Source organism: Heliconius melpomene, chromosome 21, assembly GCF_056956725.1.
Source record: "Heliconius melpomene rosina isolate 202511_hmr_F chromosome 21, ASM5695672v1, whole genome shotgun sequence".
NCBI lineage: Eukaryota > Metazoa > Arthropoda > Insecta > Lepidoptera > Nymphalidae > Heliconius > Heliconius melpomene.
This window is the reverse complement of record NC_140409.1, coordinates 14,572,327-14,591,729: the sequence shown is the minus strand read 5'-3', so window position 1 is coordinate 14,591,729 and position 19,403 is coordinate 14,572,327. Positions and strand designations below refer to the sequence as shown.

At 34.1% G+C, this 19,403-nt stretch overlaps 1 protein-coding gene across 1 annotated transcript; it reads left to right on the top strand.

Annotated features, from left to right (window-relative positions):
- The first annotated feature begins 1,653 nt into the window (after positions 1-1,653).
- On the top strand, positions 1,654-18,998 carry LOC146527392 (chromosome-associated kinesin KIF4A-like). Its single transcript, XM_085205875.1, is given in 19 exon segments — positions 1,654-2,014; positions 2,251-2,633; positions 3,185-3,286; positions 3,376-3,567; positions 6,816-6,975; positions 7,470-7,681; positions 7,839-8,001; positions 8,747-9,106; positions 9,596-9,758; positions 10,302-10,490; positions 10,915-11,088; positions 11,539-11,748; positions 12,044-12,198; positions 12,594-12,748; positions 13,385-13,629; positions 14,522-14,716; positions 14,988-15,176; positions 15,654-15,712; positions 18,843-18,998. Coding segments are annotated over 18 exon segments (3,168 nt in total). The 5' UTR covers positions 1,654-2,014; positions 2,251-2,389; the 3' UTR covers positions 18,844-18,998.
- Positions 18,999-19,403: the final 405 nt, after the last annotated feature.

Sequence of the window (19,403 nt, the reverse complement as noted above, 5' to 3'; positions counted from 1 at the left end):
AAAAGAAGAGTTACAGTGTTTTAAAGACAGTGATGCATGGGAGTTAAGTGATGCTCCGAAAGATGGTAGGGTTGTGCAGTGCAAGTGGGTGCTTCGAAAAAAGTATGACAGTGAAAATAAAGTCAGATATCGTGCGCGTCTAGTTGCTAAAGGCTTTACACAAGTAGAAGGTGTAGATTTTACTGAAATTTTCTCTCCTGTAGTTAGACATACTACTCTTAGGCTACTTTTTGCATTGACAGTACAACTAGGTTTGGATACAACACATCTTGATGTAACAACTGCTTTCCTGAATGGTTCTCTTGAGAAAACTATTTATATGCATTTACCTAAAGGTTTTACTGAAAGAACAGAAAAGGGTCAAGTACTTAAATTAAAGTAGAGAGCTTTAATTAAAGTAAAGAGCGTGGTACAGGAAGATAGATGAATGTTTGTTAAGCATAGGCTATTTTAGATCTAAAATAGAACCATGTATGTATACCAAAATGCAAGATCAGTTGAAAACTATTGTAGCATTGTTTGTCGATGATTTTTTTATTTTTTCTAATAATACTAATGAGACTAAGCATTTAAAGCAGGTTCTTGCTAGTCATTTCAAGCTTAAAAACTTGGGTGAAATACAAAAGTGTCTTGGTGTAAATGTTACTGTTGATAAATGTAAGAAAACAATAGCATTAAGTCAGAGAGATTATATTGATCAGTTGTTGCATAAATTTAACATGACACAATGAAAACCTGTTCAGACTCCAATGGAAACTCAGTTAAATGTATCCAAGAATGAACATTGTGTAAGTAGTTTTCCATATCAACAAATAATTGGATGTCTTATGTATCTTGTAGTTTTAACTAGGCCAGATATTGCATATGCAGTTGGATATTTAAGCCAATTTAATAATTGTTATTCTTATGAACATTTTGCATATGTAAAGTGGTTATTGAGATATTTAAAATATACTAGAGACTATGGTTTAAAGTATTATGCTGATGGAAACTCAGTAATAGAAGGGTTTGTTGACGCTGATTGGGGTGGAAACATTATAGATAGGAGGTCATACACTGGAGTTTGTTTTTCTTTATCTGGCTGTGTTATATCATGGGAGGCAAAGAAACAGAAAACTGTCGCCTTATCCAATAGTGAAGCCGAATATATGGCGATTACTGAAGCGTGTAAAGAAACAGTGTATTTGCGTAATCTCTAATATGAAATAACACATAAATTGTACAGTATTGATTTTTTTAATGATAATCAAAGTGCTCTAAAGTTAACTGTGAATCCAATTTTCCACAAGAGAACCAAACACATTGACATTAAATATCATTTTTGTAGAGAATGTGTAGCAAACAATATTGTGAATGTCAAGTATTTGCCAACTGCTGAAATGCCTGCAGATCTATTTACTAAAAGTTTATGTTCCATTAAACATAATAAATTTCTAGAAAGATTGTACACATTGTTTAATGTTTTAGTGTATTTGTATTATTAGATATAGTGGGGGTGTTGTAATGATATCTAAAATAAAAAGCAAAATAAATAAATGACTGTTTATTAGCTGTCATTGAAAAGAGACATTGTTTTATTATAGTCCAGATCACGAAAGTAAACATCTGTCTAAATTTCAAGTTTCTACCACCAGCGATTACGGCTGTGCGTGCGTCTTACCTCAGTGAGGACAAGTCCTTATATATAAATATAGATAATGTTTTCAATCATACATATTATATAAGTGTACAAGCACCACATAAAGTAAATAACTTAAAAGGCTAAAAGTTGATTGTTTTTAATTTATCTAAAAAAAAATTACATTACTTTATTTTTGTTACATGCCATATTTGTATATTTGTGTAATACACTATTTTTTGACAATAAATGGCAACCAACTCTATGAAGTAACTCTATGAAGTATGATGTATTCTTTAATGGTATCATTAATTTTGAATACTGCACTGGATGGAATATAACCAACCGTTCTTTTTAATAATTGTCAAAATTAGTTTTAATGACGGAATTTAAAAAGTGAGCTTTCTTCGTGAAAACTGATATTAAAATTAGGTTTTTCTTAATATTCTGTAATAACATTGCTATTGATATTTTGTTGTTCTAATATAAATGTAGGTTAATTAACCGTTACATGATATTTCTTATACTAACATGTTCTTCTATCACTTCTTTCTCTTAATTACATATTTAGCTGTTTATTGAAAAAATATTTATTGTATTATCTTGATTTATACAGCAAATTTATTTTTTAGTCACTGGCTGTTAAGAAAAAGGGCCACTTAAAAAAACAAAAGTTGTCATTACTCGTAATAACGGTCATAACTTGGACGTTAAGGCTTAGGATTAACATTAAGGCTTAAATTTAACAAAAAATTGACAAAATTTTCCAAAATGCTGGAAGGGGAAACCAATAAAAATACTATTGACACGGTGCAAGTCGCCCTAAGAATAAGGCCTTTATTGGCAACTGAAACTGAAAGAGGCTGTGAAGAATGTATAAATGTTGTGTCCGGAGGACCCCAAGTGCAAATAAAAGATTTAGCATTTACTTATAACTATGTGTTTCCCCATCATATTACTCAACAGGAGTTTTATGATACTGCAGTAAAAGAATTAATTGGGAAACTTTTCCAAGGTATACATTTTTTTATTTTAGTATTTATGTTATTTTGGAAACAAGAAATTGAGTAGAATTTAGAAAATTTTATTATTTTGTGTTTCACGATGTATTCCACACACAGATTAGGCAGAAGAACCTAGTGTTGTGTGCTTTGGCTCGAAACCAGAGTGAAGTAATGGAAATATAAATTTAAATAAATACTTAATTTTCTTGAGTGGGGATTGAACCCACAACTAGTCACATTCACAGTCACACTTTGTGTCACAACACCACAACTGGCCTCAATTTAATATTTTTTAAATCATAAATCATAATGTAAAGGCAACATAATAAAATCTACATTTAATATGACTATTTAACACTTAATATATTTCAAATTCAAAATATTCCTTATTCAAATAGACTGTTATAAGCACTTTTGAATTGTTGAATTAACATATGGTTCTGCTGAGAAAAGCCAGCAAGAAACTCAACAGTTGCTCTTTTCTAAGTTATAACTAACTCCATTACTATATATAAAGTATAATTTATTTATAAATATACTCTAAAGCAATTTAATTTAACAGGATATAATGTGACAATATTAGCATATGGCCAGACTGGTTCTGGAAAAACATACACAATGGGAACAAATTACTCAGGATCTGATAGGGACTCCAATAAATTAGGTAAGTATTTTTCCTTGCCTTAAAAGGCACTGTGCCTAATTTTCAAGATAATAAAATTCTGCTTAATAAAATTGTTATGAAAATTAAAGGTGTAATACCACAAGCTGTAGCCGACATATTTGACTTTATTGAACTGCATGAAGATAAATTTATATTTAAAGTTAGTGTTTCATTTATGGAACTGTATCAGGAGCAATATTATGATTTGCTATCTGGTAAAGCAAGAAATCATAGCATTATTGAAATTAGAGAAGATGTCAACAAAGGTGTAATTTTGCCTGGTAAGTGGTTATTCTTTAATTTTTGACATAACTTATTGTTTAAATACTGCCTTGCACTATATTAACCTGCGGCTTTCTGATCATGGCCTGGCATTATCGGTAGCTACATGTCAAGTGGTAGTGTTTACAAAAAAAAGAGTACTTCCAAATTTTAAAATTTTGTATGATAACCATTCATCTAACAGAAAATGTCAAATTTTTAGGCATAATACTTAATAAATGACTGAATGGAGTTGCTCGTGCTGAATATCTCAGCAGGAAATGTGAAAAAGGCCTTAATGCTTTGAGAGCTGTGTTTGGTGTGTGGTGGGCACACACGCTTATACTCAAAAACTACTGTACAATGCTATAATTCTAGTCATATTGACTATGAATTATTTGTGTTAGACCCCTTTAATAAATTAGCTAATGAAAAATTAAATCAAATACAATATAAATGTCTTCTACTCGATGAAGTCCACTCCTACCAACCTACCTCCTACCTGGAGTGTGTAGATCCTCCACTTCCTACATTCCGACAATTCCTTTCTGACTGATTTGTGAGTAAAATGTTGCAGCTGTCTTCCCATCATTTACGGTCTAAGCTATCTAAGTTAGCTGATCTCATCCGTCAAGGCAAACCATTGCCATATTTGCTTGATAGCTTCCTTAGACTTACCTGTCTCCCTAATCCTTTGTCTTGTTTTCCTTCTAATCCACTATTCCTTAAGCCGTATAACGCCCTAGTTCATTCTCCTTCTATTGTCACAAATCTTGGCCTAACCAAAGGAGATCCTGGCACCAACACAAAATTTAAGGAAATAGTTCAACTCGATTGGTCAAATCACCTCCTTATCTTCACTGATGCATCGAAGCTCTCGAAGGAGAGCTGTGTTGGTGCAGCTTGTGGATACCAAAATTCAAAATTATTCCCGTATCATCTGTGTTCACAGGCGAGGCTGTTGCTTTGTTAGAAACAGTCCTGTTTACACATTCCCACTATTTTAAACAGTCGGTTGTTTTTACTGACTCACTAAGCTGCTTAATGGCCTTAAAGGGAAGCCGTTTCATAGTAGATTGAGATCTTCAATTGTTTTAAGGATTCGTAAAGAATTATACTCATGTCATCTTAAGGGTTTGGATGTTACTTTGGAGTGGATTCCAGGACATTCTGGAATCAGTGCGAATGAATCTGCAGACACCTGCGCTAAATCAGCTATCCAGTGTGGCACATTAGACCATTTCTCCAATTCCGCCCAAGATCTGACGTCCCTTGCGGATATTCATCTACATAAGTCCTGGAATAATTTCTGGAGTGAGTCAAAGTCCCATATAGGTAAGTATTACGCCTTTATTCAACCTGAGATTCCTAGGCGACCTTGGTTTTATTCTCAAAGACTTATTGAACAGAGGATTATTACAACAATCTGTCGCTTGGGTCTTGGGCATGCTTCTACTCCTGTGCATCTAGCTAAAATCAGGGTCAGAGACCACTCATTGTATGAATGTGGCCTAGACGACGGCTCCTCTTCCCACATCCTTTTCTCTTGTCCTAAGTGTTAACTTAGGACAAAGAGAAAAGGACGAGTTATCGTCCTTTATATGATATCCTTTCTTATAAAGTCCCTGGTCCTTTAAATTTTTAGTGTTTGTTAATGTTTGTGTTTAGTCCTTTATGTAAATTTTTATGTAAATATATTAAACATAACAAAATAAAACTTTAAATTAACACCCATGTAAAATATTATTTATTACTAATCTAATTTGTTGTGTATATATTGTAAATATGTGTTTGTTTTGTTTTAGGTGAAGGCTGTACTTACACTGGATCTCTTTTTTTTACATGCATTCTATTATTGTGTATATTTATCTTTTTTATTACCGGTCAATTTCCTTCGTGTGTTTTCTATACAACGTGACATTGGCGAAATGAATTGTGCTCAACTGGCACGCTCGAACACTACACCTTATATCAAGAATTCAATTCAATTCTTTATTTTTTTTCTTAATTTATTTTTGCTTAATTGCTGACTTCTGTAACCTAGTGTATATACGTTTTGTGCAATTTTGTCACTTTGTCAGTTAACTCAAAATGCAGTTAGGCTTGCTTTATACTTAAAATAATATTATAATGTATTATATACTTGTACTCTCAAAAGTCATGGAGAGTGTCATCAATAGCCAGCTCTTGGTCACCGATTGATTAATGACCGTCAATATGGCTTCCAACATGGTCACTCAACCGGTGATCTTCTGATTTACCTAGCCCATTGCTGGGCTGCAGCTACTTGCAGTTAGTTTGGACATGGTGAAGGCCTTCCATCCTATGGGATTCCCGAGAATTTGTGCTAGTGGATCGCCAGCTTTCTCACTGGGCGCGGCATCAAGGTGGCTGTCGACGGTATTTGCTCCACTCCGCGTGTTGTGTGTGTTGTGTGTACAGTGTTTCTTCTGCATATCAATAACATGTTAAAGGATTTTTGCATTAATTACTCTGCAGATGATAGTACAGTGGACGCTGTTAATTCTGGTCGCGCAAGTCTTTCTCGGGAAAACGTCGATCAGTGCTGTAAAATATACTTCACGTCGTCGACAGCAGGAGCATACCTCGAGAATATATTTCACTTCTGATTTCTAACAATCCGGCCGTCGTAGAGCAGCGGCACAAGGGTGTGACAGTAACGCGACGGTTGTGGGTTCGATCCCCACTCGAGGAAGTGAAATATTTATTTAGGTTTCCATTTCTCCGCTCTGATGTCGAGGCAAACGCGGCGTTGAGTTCTCCCCCTCAAGACGCAATGCCTCCAGAATTCGGTAGAAAGTAGAGAACGGAGTGTCTTAACACTAGGTTCTTTCTGCCTTCCCTGCTATGTGCGGGACACAGCGTGAAGCTGATTTAATTTTTTAATTTAATAAACAATACATTATTTACCAATACTTATATAGGTATAATAATATTTTTTTGTGTAGGACCAATATAAGTAGATGTTACATAATAATACAAAATATATGTTGTGATAATTACGAAATTTAAGTGGCGATTTCGGTAATTTCTTGTTTTTCTTGGCATTAGGATTTTTTATCTATATCTTATTATGTATTAATATGTGATCAATGATCACTATTATTTTGGCATGTTCTCTAATGGTTTTAAAATTTGTCTGTTTGTCTGTGTGTTGTTAAAGGCTAATCTCAGAAACGCCTTAACTGTTTTCGTAAGCTTTCCTACCCCTTTGTGTTTATCTTTAGTATGAATTATCAACTTTCAGGTATCACTGAGATGCCAGTAACATCAAAAATGGAGACCATGATGGCATTAGAAAGTGGTTCTTCAGGTCGCGTGACAGGCTCCACCGCCATGAACCAGGCTTCTAGTAGAAGTCATGCGGTTTTCACTATTGTCCTCTCTAAAGAGAGCCGGAGTGACAAGTAAGTTGCAAGTAGTGAAATGTAAATGATTGATGATTGTTCTTTTGAAGACACATTTTCTTTTATATAGAATCAGAATAATTTAAGAATTTGAAAGAATTATATTTGATGGATTTTATTATGCTTTGTTTGGATATTTATAATAGTTTTTTTTTGTTTTACCTCATTAAAACTTTGTCTATTGATATAAAGATTATTTCGTATATAGCATGTTCTTTAGTATAGCATGTTTCGTATTCAGCATGTTGTTCGATTCCCAATCGATGCAACGAAATATTTTAATATTTTCATTTCTTCGCTCTGGTAACGCAGCAAAGCACAGCGTTGATTTCCGCGACCCAACACGCATTTCCTCCAGATTTCGGTGGAAAGTGGAGAACGGAAGTGTCTTAATGGGAGCGAAATGTCTTAACATTAAGTTCCCTTTGCCCACCCGATTGTGTGCGGGATATAGCGTAAAGCTAAAAAAACAATAAAAAATCTTGTTATTTCAGGAATATAGCAACGACATCTAAGTTCCACTTAGTGGACTTAGCTGGCTCTGAGCGAATTAAAAAGACGAAAGCGAGTGGGGAGCGTTTAAAAGAAGGCGTCAAGATCAACCAAGGCTTGTTGGCGTTGGGCAATGTGATATCAGCACTCGGAGATGGAACCAATAGAAGCTTTATTAGTTATAGACACAGCAAGCTCACTAGATTGCTACAAGGTACGAAAATATTTTAGCTGAGTTGTGGAAATTTTCTAATTATATCTTAGCTTCCCTCAATTAAAAAAACTAGAACATTTATCATATCTCTACAGTACCTTCCTCAGATTAAGGTGTTCAACAAAATAAACTTATAAGCGTAATTATCGCTTCACAGACAGTTTAGGAGGTAATTCGTTAACTCTCATGGTGGCATGCTTGAGTCCAGCGGACTACAATCTGGATGAAACTGTCTCCACACTGCGATACGCGGATCGGGCTAGGCGTATACGTAACAAGCCCATAGTTAACAAAGATGCTAAAGCTGCTGAGATTGTTAGGTAAAGTATTCAATTTTTTTATTTTTGCATTTTACAAATATTGATATAGAGATTGCTGCCGTGTTATCTATATTGCAAGTAGTAGAAGTAGTGTAGTGTATAGGATATTTACATTTGTATTGTAAAATCATAATTGGTTCATATTATTTTATATTTTCAATATAATAATAAATGTACAATCAGAGAAATCACTTTTGCCCAAATTCATAGTAACAGCTGACAAACACTTGACACCTCTTAACCTTCAAGATAGAAATGAACAAATCAATGAAAATATAACTCTAAACAGTGATAAAATAGCAGAATGGAACCAGAAATCTCTGCACGGAAGACATCACCATGACTTACAACAACCACACGTCGACTTAATTGCGTCGAACGCTTGGCTGAAGGTGAGGTGATCTCTTCCCTGAGACAGAAGGTTTTATTCTAGTAATAGAGACAAAGAATTATTTGAAATATATAATCCGAAGACCAAACATTTTAGATATCTGCAGACATTGCCACAGTAGTTCAGATACAATACAGCATATAACCGGCGCCTGTAAGTCTATAGCTCAGAGCGACTATAAACATCATCACGCCCAAGTAGCGGCCATTATACATAAAAAACTAGGAATACAATATAACTTTATAACTGAAAAAGTACCGTATTATAAATATCAACCAAAACCAGTTTTAGAAAACGATAACTATAGAATATACTGTCCACTAGTATAATATATAAAACATTGTTTTTCTACAGATTAAACAACCTAGTAAATGAACTTCGATTGCAACTAATAGGCAAAATACCAACAGTGAGTGAACAAAATAATGAACAGATACAAGAAGAATTATATAGAGAAAAAACCAAATACTCAGAACTTTTGAAAAAACATAAACAAGTTACAGAACATTTGAACAATATGTTAATAGAAAATAGCAATTTATGTGAAAAAGCGTTAATAGCTGAAGCTGCTAAGGATAAAATTGAAAGGAACCTGAATGAGCTAACCGAACATTGTAATCAAACTATAGAAAATCTTAACATGACTGAAGGTTCTCAAGATTATAATGCAAACAGAAACTCAGTGGTTGATTACTTGAAGGACGTGTCATCTAGGTAAATTTGTTTTTTTTTTATTGCTTTTATTCTAAATCTCACAGGTAAATTTAGTTTTGAATTGTTTTTTTGTAATTTTATTATTTAAATACCTCATTGTACATTTTACAATTATTTGCGTACTTTCACATTACTAGTTTCATGTTAACATAATTTACTAACTTAGAAGTAATTTTATTAAAAACTAAAACCTGTGTTAATACAGTATTTTATATTATAAACGCCACAAGTCCATTGTGGCTCAGTAGGACAGCAACCTGATAAAGTGATTATATTTAAATAATTATTCGTTATTTCGTGTCTCGACGGTAAGTCTCGCAACTTAACACGCAATCTCAAAATTGGGCAAAAATTGAGTAAAAAACTGTCTTAACTCTAGGTTCCCTCTGACTATCATCCAATGTAGGAAAAAGTAAGAAGTTTTAAAAAGAAATATGTTATACATATCAGAATATAAACTTAAACTTTTACCGTTATTATGATTCTTAGATTGGAAGATTTACAATCTGTTAACTTAAAGACCAACCAAGAGTTAATAGATCACGAAATAAAATTGTGCTTTGTGAAAGAAGACTCGGTAGGGGAAGATGAAGAAGTACTATTGAATGAAGATCAGGCAGTATTGGAGGAAGAGAAGAGGGTAATGGGACAGGTAATTTTGAGTTCTTATATAACTTGTTTGTTTCAAGTATTTTTATTATGGAAGATTTGTATTAAATTTAAATGTTATGTAGGTATTTGTGACTAAAATTGAAGTCTTTTTATTATTATTTTATTTTACACTTAATGACATTAAAAAATATAAATTATATTATTTGTTGTTGATGCATATCGAGGTGCAGAGGTACAAACGTGCGACTGTGAACGCGACAGGTTGTGGGTTCAATTCCCATTCAAGGATATGATAAAATATTTTATATAGTCAATCCTTGTTCTAGCAATGAGGCAAATTTGTTGAATTCCGTCACTCAACATGCAATGTCCTCAGAATTCAGCGGAAGGTATCGAATGGAGTCTTTCTGGCAACATAGTGTCTTAACACTAGGTTCCCAGGTATTCAATGACTACCCTCTTACTGAAAAGCTAAAAATAATACATTTTATTTAGTGCTTATGATCATCAAAAGATCATTTATATACATTTAAAACTAACATTATAGTAAAAAAATTATATTAATTGTGATTGTTAATTACAGGTGGCTTGGAATCAAGAACTGCAGGAGCTAAACCGCACGATAGCCATCAAGGCTTCCGTAGTTCAAGTCATGTTAGCAAACAACAAGAAAATGTTGGACAGCCACAATAATTTGAAAGAAAATGAAGAAAAAATGTTTAAACTGGAAAGAGAAAGGGATGAGCTTTTACAAAAGTTGAAGCAAACCAAGGTAATCAGGTCTTCAAATATAATTAGTATAATATCACTTGGAAAAGGAAAATACTTTTTTAGAACACACATAAAAATTTTAACATAAGAAAAGTATGTGCCCTTAGAGAGCCTGATGTGGAAATCGAAGCTAATAGAAATCATTACACAAACAGGTTCAATATATAGTAAACCTTTGTTTGTTTTTTTTTTAATTCTAATCATAAAGATATCTTTTAAGTTTATTTATGTATATTTTTACAACAAAAACATTCATACTGTCTGGGTATAGTTCTTAAAGTATTTTATAAATATTGAAATTCTGTATGAAAAATATAATATTTTGTTATTGTCAGTTGTGAAATCATGATTAAGCTTTATGTAGTTTTGTATGTATAAAATATATTGAAATTCTATTAATAAAATAATTTTGATTACTTGTATAGACTAAATGTCCCTTACATGAAGAACGTCGTACTAAAGTATCGGCTTTGGAGTCTGAGATAACTGACCTGAACAAGAAATGTCAGCAACACGCCAATATTATTAAAATGAAGGAGATGAACGTAACTAAGGTCACCGCCCTCAATGCTGAATTACAGGCCATGAAGGCTACTAAAGTAAGATTTTTTGAAAAATTATATATACTGTTAGGGAACGGGGTGTTTTAACACCAGGTTCCCGCTGCCTACCCTACTATGTACGGTATACAGCGTGACGCTGTATTACCTTTAGTATGAACAATATTTTAGTGTAAAAAGATTATAGTATTATGAAAATAATGAAAACAAGTCCTGTGTAATTTTTTGTTTTATTGTAAATCATATTAAATGTGTAATAATGGGCTTATACCATTTCTACAAAACGTTTTTTAGCTGAATTTTCGAGACATGACTTGTTGAGTGGCTGAAATTAACGCAACGCTTTGTCTTGTTACAAATATTTAATTCCCCGAGTAGGAATCGAACCCACAACCATCACGTTTACATTCAGACGCTTGTGCCACTGTGCCTTATTTTTTTAAAAAACATTTTTGTTTACGAAACATAAATATTGCTATTACTAAAAAGGTGAAAATAATCCGTCAAATGCGCGAGGAGAGCGAGAAGTTCCGCAAATGGAAGGCGGATAACGAACGCGCTTTACTAAAGCTTCGCAACGAGGACCGCAAATGTACGACCGCCAAGGCCGAGATGGCCGAGATGGCCCTGCACGCTAAACAACAGAATGTGCTGAAACGGAAAATGGAGGAGGCTGTGGCTGTTAATAAACGGCTTAAGGTAGGTTTTTTTTAAGTTGCTATCCAAATGCGAGTTTACCAGTTCAAATGTATTGTTACACCCTAATTTTTAATGGTAGTGTGTGTGTAGTGGAATAGGTATAGGTACATCCTTACAAGTATTCAGATTTATAATATAATTAGAATTAGAATATTAGTAGAAAGTTTAATTGTGAATGTGTGTACTTAAGCCATTTTCCATATTTTATGTTATATGTGGTTTTGTTAGTTTCTAAAATATTGTATACATTACAAAATTATTATATTTATAAAAACAATTTCCTTTTTATATTCAGGAAGCCTTAGACAGACAAAAGCAAACCGCAATGAAGCGCAACGCCAAAGACAGCGTGAAAACGGACATGGTGCAACAGTACATTGATCAGGAATTGGAGGTGCATCTCAGTATTGTGGAAGCTGAGAAGTCTCTGGAGGAATTGATGGAGTACAGGTAAAACCTATATGTTTTCTAATTTTAATACATACCTATTTGTAAAATATTAGATTTAGAAAGTTTGGACACATTTGGTATGCCAGAAATTTTCGCTAGTGATCGGTTCGGTTCCCACTTAAAATACTATTAATTTTTAGAACGAAATAAATAGTGCAGAGAATGATAAGTGAGGAGAATGATTATATTCGAACAATTCCCCGGCTCTGGTAGACGCAGCACGGCGTTTAGTTCCGCAACTCAACAAACAATATGTCGAAATTTTTTTTAAAAATGGGAAACAAACTGTTTTAACTTCTGTGGAACATTATAAAAATTTTTTCCCTGTTAGATTATTAGTTTTTCATAAAAAATAATGTATTTATACTTTAAGATATTTATTTTAATATTCACAGAGCCTGGATAACAGAACAAATAGAAACTCTGCGCGACAGTACAGACAATGAGACCAGCACAGATAGGAAAAAGATAGCTGAATTAGAAGACGACCTTGCGCTTCGTAAAGCGCAAATATCTGATTTACAACAAAAAATATAAACTGCTGATCAGGGTGAATAATATTATTTTATAGAATATGTAAAAAAAACGGATGTGGCGGGATTTGAATCCGCGCCTCTTAAAACCCATCCAAGCCTTCGTGATTACACTACTTACTACATTAATTGCAATGCGAAGTCACACCCTCTTGCAACATCGCGGATAGTTCATTCATATTTCACGAAGTCCCGAAGGCACGGGTACAAAAACTGACAACGACTAGTTGTTGTTGTGTCATCTGAGTTAAATCAAAGTGTGTGTCCACACTCCTCGCCTCGCCCAACCTCAGTCGACTTCATGAGTAGTGTATCTTCTCTTGGCTTGGCTCTTCATATTCCATATTGGCACCCGCTTGCTATATTCAAATAAACGAAAATTAGTACGCACATGCATGCGACTTTAGTTGTGGGTTCGATTCCCACACGGAGAAATGAAATATTTATTATTTTTATTTCCTCGCTAGGTTTGCCTACTCGCGGCGTTGAGTCCTGCCACTCAAATAGGCCTCAGACATTCGGCGTCAAGTGTGGAGCAGTGTCAATACTAGATTCCATCTACACCAACTCAGTAATTCGAGATACAGCGTGAAGTGAAAGTGAAGAAGAATAGATATAAACAAAAATATTAAATTTAACTCATATTATTCCAGAAAACAAATCCTGCATCCAATGGGACAACATTCAATCCATGGAAGAAGCGAAAGTTGCACTCAAATGTCTATTCGAGCTACTAGTAGACGCCAAACGAGAATTACAAAACCAAAGCGAAAAAGTCTTCCAGGCAAGATATGAAGAGGTGAAGGAATCGTATGACAGACTAATGGTGGAATTTGAGAACAGCAACACTGAGCTTGAACAGCAGTTAGCGTCTGTTAAGTTGCAAAAGGAACAGGAGGTATGATTTTTTCGATTAGACAGATGTTCTTTTTATACTTATTATTTTTTTCTAGCTAGCTGCTTATAGTTAGATTATTAAATGTGGAATTATCAATCCAATCCTAAGACACATCCTAAAATACATACACATCTGCTGCACTATTGAATAAAAATAGTATAGAAAAGAGGTTTCTCTTAAAAGTCACTTTATTCCTTGTTTTCTATTCATTATTAGACACAATGTAAGGGCAATCTTTTGATAACCTCTTGCATTTATAACATCAAAAATTACATTTCATTATTATTTTTTGTTGTTCATTAAAACTAAACTTACGTGAACAGCTAAGCGCCCTGCTAGCGCTACAACGCGGAGGGGTGGAAGAGGCAGCGCTTCTTTTATTGAAACTGCATATAGGGTAATATATTTTAAACCCACACCTAAGAAATTAATCAAGGTACCTCAACAGTTTTGATGTAGGAGTTTTTTTTTCATTTCACGATTTTTATCCATACCTGTATTTCGTGTGACGCACACATACGTGTGCGACGTTTCCGATTTGACAGGTAAGTGTGTGCGTGCTTATGTTATACTTTACAAATGGCGTTTTATTTTAAAACGATAATTTTACTATTTATTTTGTTTGAAAAAATAACTTTTTTATTTTTGGGAATTATTTTTTTTCCGAATTATATTAGGCTTGTATAGAGTAGTTAAAACTGCGGTTTCATTTAAAGTGGTGCTGACAATTCCACCCTGTATATAGATTAGAATTTAATAAAACTATAGCAAGTATATGAACTTAAATGAAACAATCGCAAAGTTAGTTTTATTTTTCCATATGGGATACAATAAAAATTGTATATTTAATTTTAATTGTCACACTCGTATAATTTGCATATTTATATTACAGAAAAAGTTAGCAGACGAGCTCGAAGAACTTCGAAATGCAGGGAAAAAAGCTAAAAAACGATCCAATAAGGTTTCCACTATTGATGATTTAAAAAGAGTGGAGTACATAATATCTCCTACTGATGAGGACGATGAGTTCGAGGACCTGCAGAAAGACCCCGACTGGTGCGCTACGCCGTTGTTTAAACGTATTCAGGTGAGCTCTTCAAGGCGCAAAGGGATAGTATCTGCCTGTCTTGGTTATGTCAAAGACAAATTATACAGATAAAAACATTTCAATTAATATTCTTGTAACAATTGTGAGTTTTTATTACATATTAATTGGGGTGGTTAATTTGGATTAAATCAAATATTCTTCTACATTTATTTTTATGTACACACAGAGACAATTTTTCATAAGGATGTTACAATTTATTAAATTCTAATGTTCAACAGCAATACAAAATATAATGAAACAATTGTTCCAGGCGCAAAGATCCCGTCTCAAAAGGAAATTCACATCAGACAGATCAGCCGTAAACACCTCACAATATTGCACCTGTAGAGGCAATTGTTCCACTAAAAAGTGCGGCTGCGTAAAGTCAGAGAAGAGATGTGGGGGTTCCTGCAGGTGTCAGCTGGAGGTGTGCATGAATAGACATGTGCCCTCTGATACTGTGAGTTTTATTTATGATGTATGCTAAATTATGTGAAATTAGAAACGTTAATTGTAGCTTACTTGTTATCTTGATGTGTAAGTTGTGTTAAAGTATCATCTAAATCTGTTTAGTTGTTTTTACGTCAATGTGGAATAAACATCAAGCCATCCTCACAAACTTATATTTATAACATTGTAGTATTAGTATATTATAATTTTAGGATGTCTCGTTTCGTGGCGTGTGAGAGTGTCTGTCTGTCTGTGTACCGGGGGTTCGATACAGACCCTTGATTATATTTACAATACTTTATTACTCTGCTCTGGTAGACAAAGCGTGGTGTGGAGGTCCGCCAACTCGACGAGCAATGTTTCGAAAATTTAAGCCGTAAGCGACAGTGTGAAGATAAAAAAAAGTTTGCAATGAAGCCGTTCTTTTCCTTTCGGCTTTCCCTTTGTAATATTAATCTTACTAACATTTTTTTTCTTTACATTCCAGCCTTCCAGTACAGATCATTCTCAAAATACAACGCCACGATCCTCATATTTCGACAGATGGTAAGCCTTCTATTTTACATATCCTCGAATATTACTAAAATAAGTCTAAATAATATGAAAATGTCCAGTTTTCAAACATCGCAGGAACTAGAAGAACTACAAAGGAAAATTGCTCTCAATAAAAGTTCAAGATTTTCACAAAGTTTATTAAATAGAAGATTAGGCTTTACCATTGTTATTACATATGTATGTATGCATGTATGTATGTATGTATGGTCGTGGTATGCATGCCCATGTAAACTTATAACTTTATTGTGCTAACAACATATTTCAATATGGAATGGATGTTGCGAAATATAAAGTGGTCTCGATTGTTTTAATATTTGTTATTTCATTATACTGTAGGGATAGTTTATAAAATTCATCATTACACATATTCTTTTTTGATTAAATTTTTTGTTTAATTTATGAATCGTTTGTAATGAATGTTATTAATATTCCATTTAGTAATAACAAAGAATATATAAAACTGTAATACAATCCATACGGATTTTATTACAGTTTTATAAGGTAATACTTCAGCCTGCTAATCCTTTGGGCTGTCGATAGCATTGGTTTTCTGTCGGACAACTTCATTTTGAATTCGATCCTTCAGAGCGTAATGTAGGACGTCCTCCAGCTAGATGGGGTGACGATATTCGCCACCCCATGCGCGGGCAACGGCTGGATGCGAGGACCTGAAGATCGAGCTCAGTGGCGTGCCATTGTAGAGGCCTATGTCCAGCAGTGGACGAGGACAGGCTGATGATGATGATGATGAAGGTAATATTACCTTCATTCTATTGATATATATATATATCAATAAATTAAAGATATTGTAAAACTTTCAAACTGCGAACTATGCTCTTACATTTAAAACTACATATTTTTATTTTGTATAATTATATATTTTTTCGATGCCGTATTATAAAGGGAAAACCGTAGGACACGTGAGATTGTTTCATGTATCACATACATGCATTGAAAATCACTTAAAACAACTTGGCAATATTCAAACACTCCATACATGGCTTCCACGTGAACCGACAGAAACACATTTAACGCAACGATTAACAGCTGCGATTTGCTAAAGAAACGTAATGAAAATCATTCATTTTTAAGACAATTGATAACTGGCGATAAAAAATGGGTTGTTTACAACAATATCAAGCGGAAAAGATCGTATTGTATTCCATCATGACCACATACATCTTTGGCCACTCGGCAACACATCCACAATATAGTCTTGACCTGGCACCATCTCATTACTTTTTGTTTCGATCTTTACAAAACACCTTGAATGGTAAAAATTACAACAATGATGATGTGAAATCGTACCTGATTCAGTTATTTGTTAGTAAAAACCAGAAGTTATGAACATGGAATTATGATGCTGCCTGAAAGATGCAAAAGATCATTAATAAAAATAGGCAATACATTACAGAATAAAGTTATTTAGTTCCATGAAAAAATTGTCTTTGATTTTCAAAAAAAAATATCCCCAATTACTTAGTTGCCAACCCAACATTACACTTTTAAATTATGTAGAATTACAGTATTTATTTGAAAGTTCATTTTTGTTAGTTTGCAGAACTATCATTTTAGTAAGCAGTTTTCTTTCGTCTTAGATATCTTATTTAATTAGTTATTGGAAGTTTTTTAGGTTATATTTTAGTATTACTTAATTAATTTTTAATTTGTAAAGATCCCCGTTATTCTACATATGTAATAAAGAAAAAGAAAAGTTGGTTTTTTCCATAAGTTGCTGCAAATGGTGTCGTTAAAAATAACCTAATGAAGGTATAAACAACAGTGACATGTTTTTACATTATTTATGATGTATACTTTTATTATATAACAGAAAATTTTACATTTTTAAATATAAATTATTATAAAAAAATACATTTAAAAATATAAAAACCACTCTTCCGAGGGCGGGACAAGGGTCCAAGCCATCGGTGGCTAGGACTCCAGAGAGAGGAACCTCCGCATAATAGGCGCCATCTCAAGTAAAACTGCCTTCTGCATCCGGTTCTTGATCCAACAGCTAAGCGATAGCATCTTAAGATGTTGGTCGAGGCTTTGCACTATTAAACCGTCAACCTAAACCACTATCGGCACAATGACAGTCGCACTGACAACCCACATGGCGTTAATCTCATGGGCTACATCCAAATATTTAGATAGTTTTTCTTTTTCGGCCTGGCAACAATATACCCGTCAGTAATAATAGACCGATCCCAGTAGAGCAAAGCACAGCTATTTTCAAGAACAGACATGGGATTGTACCTGTAGTAAGGCACCTCCAATTCTACAAGGCCATATCGAAGAGCAAGTTGCTGGTGTATTATCTTAGCTACTTGATTGTGTCTATGCAAATACTCACCATTAGTAAGATGAGAACAAACAGAGACAATATGTCTGAGGGACTTCCCAGGTAGATGACAGATGTCGATAGTGCCATCTTTCATAATATGTCTCAGGTAGTTCCGTGTCTTGATAACTTCGTCCATAATTGCACAAACAAAACCTTCAGTTTCCCCGAAAAGATCTCCGAACTGTAACCAAGATAATGATGAAATTGTATCCACGTCCTGGGTCACTAGGGCTCTATGGAATCCTTTGTCAACTGTTACCACATCCTTGTGCATATCCACGTCAATCTTGAGAAAATATTCTATAAGACTACATGCCTCGTGGTTATAGAGGTTTTTGACATTCAAAAAGCCCCGACCTCCACACTTACGCGGGATATACAGTCTCATTACAGACGAACGCGGATGGTGGACTCGGTATATCGTCAACAATTTACGTATTTGGCGATTTACAGAGTCTGAGTCAGTCTGTGTCCATCTTACAATGCCAAAAGTACCTAGGCTAACAGCGCCATAACTCAAACGTTAAAAGCCTAGCCAAACCTTGTTGCCACCAGATGCTGCCAAGCACTTTTTTCAGGCGATCAAAAAAACGCTCCTTCACCAATTGCTTTATGCTCCGCTCATCAATACCCAATGCTTCAGAGTCCATGAGTTCTGAAGGTAACAAAATCTGAAATGTAAATATTATCAGATCTTATCACACTCCCCCGCACTACATCTCATTATTTATATTATTATAAAATGAATTTTAATCGAAATTATTTTTGTTTCAGATGGAATAAAACATTATTTTTTATCAATAAGTTTAATGAATATATGAAGTTGAAGTATTTCAAAATCTGTATGTGCCTTATATTATAGGACTATTAAGATAATGTTTTGATTAATGTTAATTGAATGTGGTAGATCTCTGAATAAATTTATTGTCATATGTGTGTGTTTTATTATGTATATAACCTGGTATATAACACAGAATTCATGTAATCTATATAGATTATTAATTAACATATTTTAAGTTATTTCTATGAATGTGAAGTGCGAAGAATATTAAAGGCGCCCCCTGCGGGAATCGAACCTCGGCTTGCGGCCGTCGAGCAGACTGGGAGAGTATATGTATACTCTCCCATTATCATAGTAGCAAACATTAGTATGCACTAATGCTAGCAATAATATTTTTCAATGGTCGCCAACGTCCGATCACCGTTGTTAAACAACGTCGGGCGCGGTCAGTACTTGGATGGGTGACCGCCTGGGAACACAACGTGCCGTTGGCTTTTTTGTTACCATATGGTGAAGGATTGACATTTATTTATTTTGTTTTTTTTTAACTGTGT